Source organism: Pristis pectinata, chromosome 12, assembly GCF_009764475.1.
Source record: "Pristis pectinata isolate sPriPec2 chromosome 12, sPriPec2.1.pri, whole genome shotgun sequence".
Taxonomy (NCBI): domain Eukaryota; kingdom Metazoa; phylum Chordata; class Chondrichthyes; order Rhinopristiformes; family Pristidae; genus Pristis; species Pristis pectinata.
In genome coordinates this window covers 2,344,014-2,347,812 of record NC_067416.1, presented here as the reverse complement: position 1 = coordinate 2,347,812, position 3,799 = coordinate 2,344,014, and the positions used below count along the sequence as shown (strand labels likewise).

Below are 3,799 nucleotides of genomic sequence, written 5' to 3'. Positions count from 1 at the left end.
TTTCAAATCCACCTTCCAACACTGTATGTAAAAGTTCAATTAAATTTCTGGCGATTTTCTAATGCAGAACACCTTCATTTCATGGTGGTCAGGGATTAGTTGTATCAACGTTCAATATTGTCGCAACTTTCGCCTCAAAGTGCTCCACGATTTCAAGTCAGTTGCTTGCTGGGATGCCTCGCCCAGCCCAGCAGCCGTTGGATCTTGTGCACAAATCGGCTGTCGATTTTGCTTGCGTTACAATGGGTCCACACGAAGCACTGTGGGATGTCTGAGAGACAAGGCTGTTTCATTTGGAAATGCAAGGCTTTTTATTTTAAAAAATGCTTGCAAACATCAGGACATTGCTACAGCCCTTAGCAACTTCTGTATGTACATGTCCAGTTACAGATGACACTGAGCGACTGGACAATACTTATTCACAAGTCATATAAAATTTATTGCAAATAAACAACTTTCTCTTTATATTTTAAAAAAAAAGCCACAAAAGGTGATTTTTGAAGGGGCTGCAGAGCTAGTAGGGTGAAGGAGTGGTTTCTGTCTCAAATGCATCATCTGCCAATGTACTGGACAGCCTTTGACTTTAGGTGCGCAGTTCCGGAGATGTCTCATTTTATGCCAAATGCGGTTTATTTTGCAAGCCACGAGTCCGAGGATGTAAAATCCAGTGTATAAAGTGCATGGGCTAAGGCAGCATAGAGGTGCGAGGTAGTAAATCGGAGGCAGTACACGGGGCTGCTGCTGGGGGAGGACAGGAAGAACATCTAGAGGAAGAGGAAACAGAACATCGGTTAGCTTGGAAACTTGGGCTTTGCTGCTATTTATGCACAATTGCTGTTAGGGCCCAGGAAATGCAGGGTCTCCTGATTCAACAAGGAATTGTTTAGGTCAAATGTCCTGAGGTTCTTCACAGGAGCACAGTTCACCGAGTGAGGAGAGACTGGGTCGGATCATGCTGAAGCCAATTCAGCACTCACAGCTCTTGTGTCCTGTACTCACCTTGCCCAGATACTGAGGGTGGATCCTGCTGGCCGTTTGTAAATGGCATTGGGCAGTGAGGTCTGGGGTGTGATCAAGACCTGGCCTCGAATCCACCATGAAATCCAGAACTTTGAATCTGGTCAAAGCTGTGAGATTTTAATAGTCTTTAAATGCCTAAACAGCTATGAATTAAATAATTTAAAATTTATTTAAAATACAAATATTTATAAATAATTACTCATTAATTTGAAAGAAAACTTCTATGCCTCCAAATCGGCAGGGTCAGAATCCTCATGGGTGGGTGGGGGGGGGGGGGGGGGGGGGGGGGGGATTTCCCAGCACAGTACTGGGGCCTGATGGAGCACAGCTACAGATGTGGGGCCACCTGGCAGGAAGTCTCTGGCTTCCATCTTCAACAACGCACGCACACAAGATTCATTTAAATGGCTGAATGCTGGAGCTCTAACTAGAAGCATCAAACCAGCCAATACGGTTAACCTCTATAGGGAGCTCAGTAAAAGCTGTCAACGAGGTGAATGTTAAGGAATATTAAGGAATATCAGACCTGTCAGAGCTCAAAAGAAGCAGGAAGTTGGACAGTGTTACAACTGGAGTAGGGTTAGGGTGGCTGAGAAAAATACTTGATGGCCCGAGGTTTAAAACCTGTTTGTACCCAAAAACCCACAGGTTGAAGTCACGTGAAGAATTGCCTTAAAAAACAGGAAATCTGTGCGAAGACCTCTTCCTGTGCTGTGCTGCTGTGGCACCGCAAACCAGGAACAGAAAGCACAATGTGCCAAGAAACTCTCCATTGATCCGTCTGCCTGTATTAATTACATTGAATGAGTGGGGCTTCTGTAGCACCTAGTTCCTATACCCTTGCTCACATCCAGGGTTCCAAATCCCCACTCCAGTAGGGGCTGCCCCTGTGACAGTGGCTGCACTCTGCAGGGATGTGTTCTGCTGTGAGGGAAGTCGTTCCACACTGATGTCTCCTTTCTTGCTACGACTGTCAAGGATCAAACAGGTTGGACTCAGCAAGGCTAAAAGATCATCTGACAATGGGCTTTAAGATGAAGAAGGGTTCAAAGAAAAAGATTGTGATGTTTTCACTTGTGGGGGATCCAGTGGCCTGAAAAATATTGTCACAAATAAATGTGATAAAGAATCCAGGGAAAACTTTACCTCAAGAGTGGTGAGACTGTGGAACTGGCTCCCGTAAGAAGCAGCTGAGGCAACATTTACAGGGAAGCTGGGTAAACAGATGAGGGAGAAAGATAGGGAGCATGGGGATGGGGGAAGATGGAGAGGGATAAGATCCTGAATGTTTTACAAGCTGGGTGAGGAGAGGATGTTTCCTCTTGTGGGAGAACCTAGAACTAAGGGTCACGGTTTAATAACAAAGGGCTGAGATGAGGTGAAAATTTTGCTCTCAGATTGTTATGAGTCTTTGGAACTCTCTTCACTGAAGAAAAGTCTTAGGATATTTGTCAGGTGGAGGGAGATAGGTTCTTGACCAGTGAATGGGGGAGAAAGATTACCAAGGGTAGACAGGAATGCAGAGCTAAGATTACAATCAGAACAGCCATCACAGAGCTGTCTCGAGGACTGAGTGGCCTCCTGCTCCTAACTTGTACATTGTGTGACTGGAAGGAGGCTCATGCAGTGATGAATCACTTGCATAGAGCAGGGAATGAAAAACAAAGGGCTGCAGATGCTGGAATCGAGATGAGAAACACGATGATGCTGGAGGAACTCAGCAGGCCAGGCAGCGTCCATGGAGAAAAGCAGGCAGTCAACGTTTCCGGTTAGGACCCTTCTTCTCCTTCTGCCTGCTTTTCTCCACAAATGTTGCCTGCGTGTTTTTCTTCGAGCAGAGAACGACCTGTTTCTACGTTGCATATTGTGCATCGCTGTGACTATCAAACACCACTGAGCAGGAAGAGACATTGGCTTATACAAGTGATGTCTATCAGGAAGTAGCCTGCTGGTCAATGAAAATGTGGACCACAGAGTTTGGGTTTAAATTCAACTTTCCCTCTAGTCAGGAATCAGGACGACACGGACATGTAAAGAATAAATGACTCTCCCACCAATGAAGTGCTCCTTCAAGGGCAGTCACTCTTGTGGCAGTAGGAAGGTCCCACACAAAGTGTTATGATATCGAGCAGTTAATCTGGAAAAATACAACTGGGACAGCAGGAAAAGATCAACGACTCCTTCATGGAGATGGTGAGGTGGATCTTCCCTGTTCACTGAGACAATAGGCACTTGCTTTAATATTTATCTGAAGAGCAGTGCCTCTGGAGGTTGAGTGCTAGCTCGGACCATGAATCCATATTATGTGTTTGATTTTCTACAATGGGATTGAACCCAAAGTCTTCCGACTTTGAGGCAAGCCAGCAAAACCCATCAAACCAGTCTGGCACCAGTAGTTCGGGGCTTCCAGTGAGGCAATGATGATGGCACCCTCAGGAAAGAAAGGGCTGGGAACAGTCTTACCATCTGCCATAACCGTCCTACCTGGAGACTCTTTGACTGCCTCTTGTCCCAGAGACGGACGACGCCATAGTGTGAGGAGCCACTGGCGATCATGAAGTTTCCATCGGTCTGCAAGCAGTAGAGTGCACTGTCGTGTGGCTCTTCCCATTCCATCACACAGCGCCTGTAACAGGAGACACAGGGTGGAACAGAGACAGCATCTCACCGCTTGGTGGCATTGGCAATCCTATACGTTGCACATGAGCACATTAACACCCATCAAATTCACCAACCATAACTATTTGGGGAGGAAACGGGAAAGGGTAAGTGGGATGGT

At 46.2% G+C, this 3,799-nt stretch overlaps 1 protein-coding gene across 2 annotated transcripts in view; it reads right to left on the bottom strand.

The window, feature by feature from the left end:
* Nucleotides 1-617: 617 nt before the first annotated feature.
* fbxw4 (F-box and WD repeat domain containing 4) overlaps nucleotides 618-3,799 on the bottom strand; it is a 109,508-nt gene continuing 106,326 nt past the window's right edge. For both annotated transcript variants that reach the window (XM_052027048.1, XM_052027049.1), the window contains 2 exons: nucleotides 3,505-3,646; nucleotides 618-764 (listed from right to left, as the gene is read on the bottom strand). In XM_052027048.1, coding sequence (XP_051883008.1) covers nucleotides 630-764; nucleotides 3,505-3,646 — 277 coding nt within the window. In that variant the 3' untranslated portion in view covers nucleotides 618-629. The remainder of the gene's footprint in view (nucleotides 765-3,504; nucleotides 3,647-3,799) is intronic.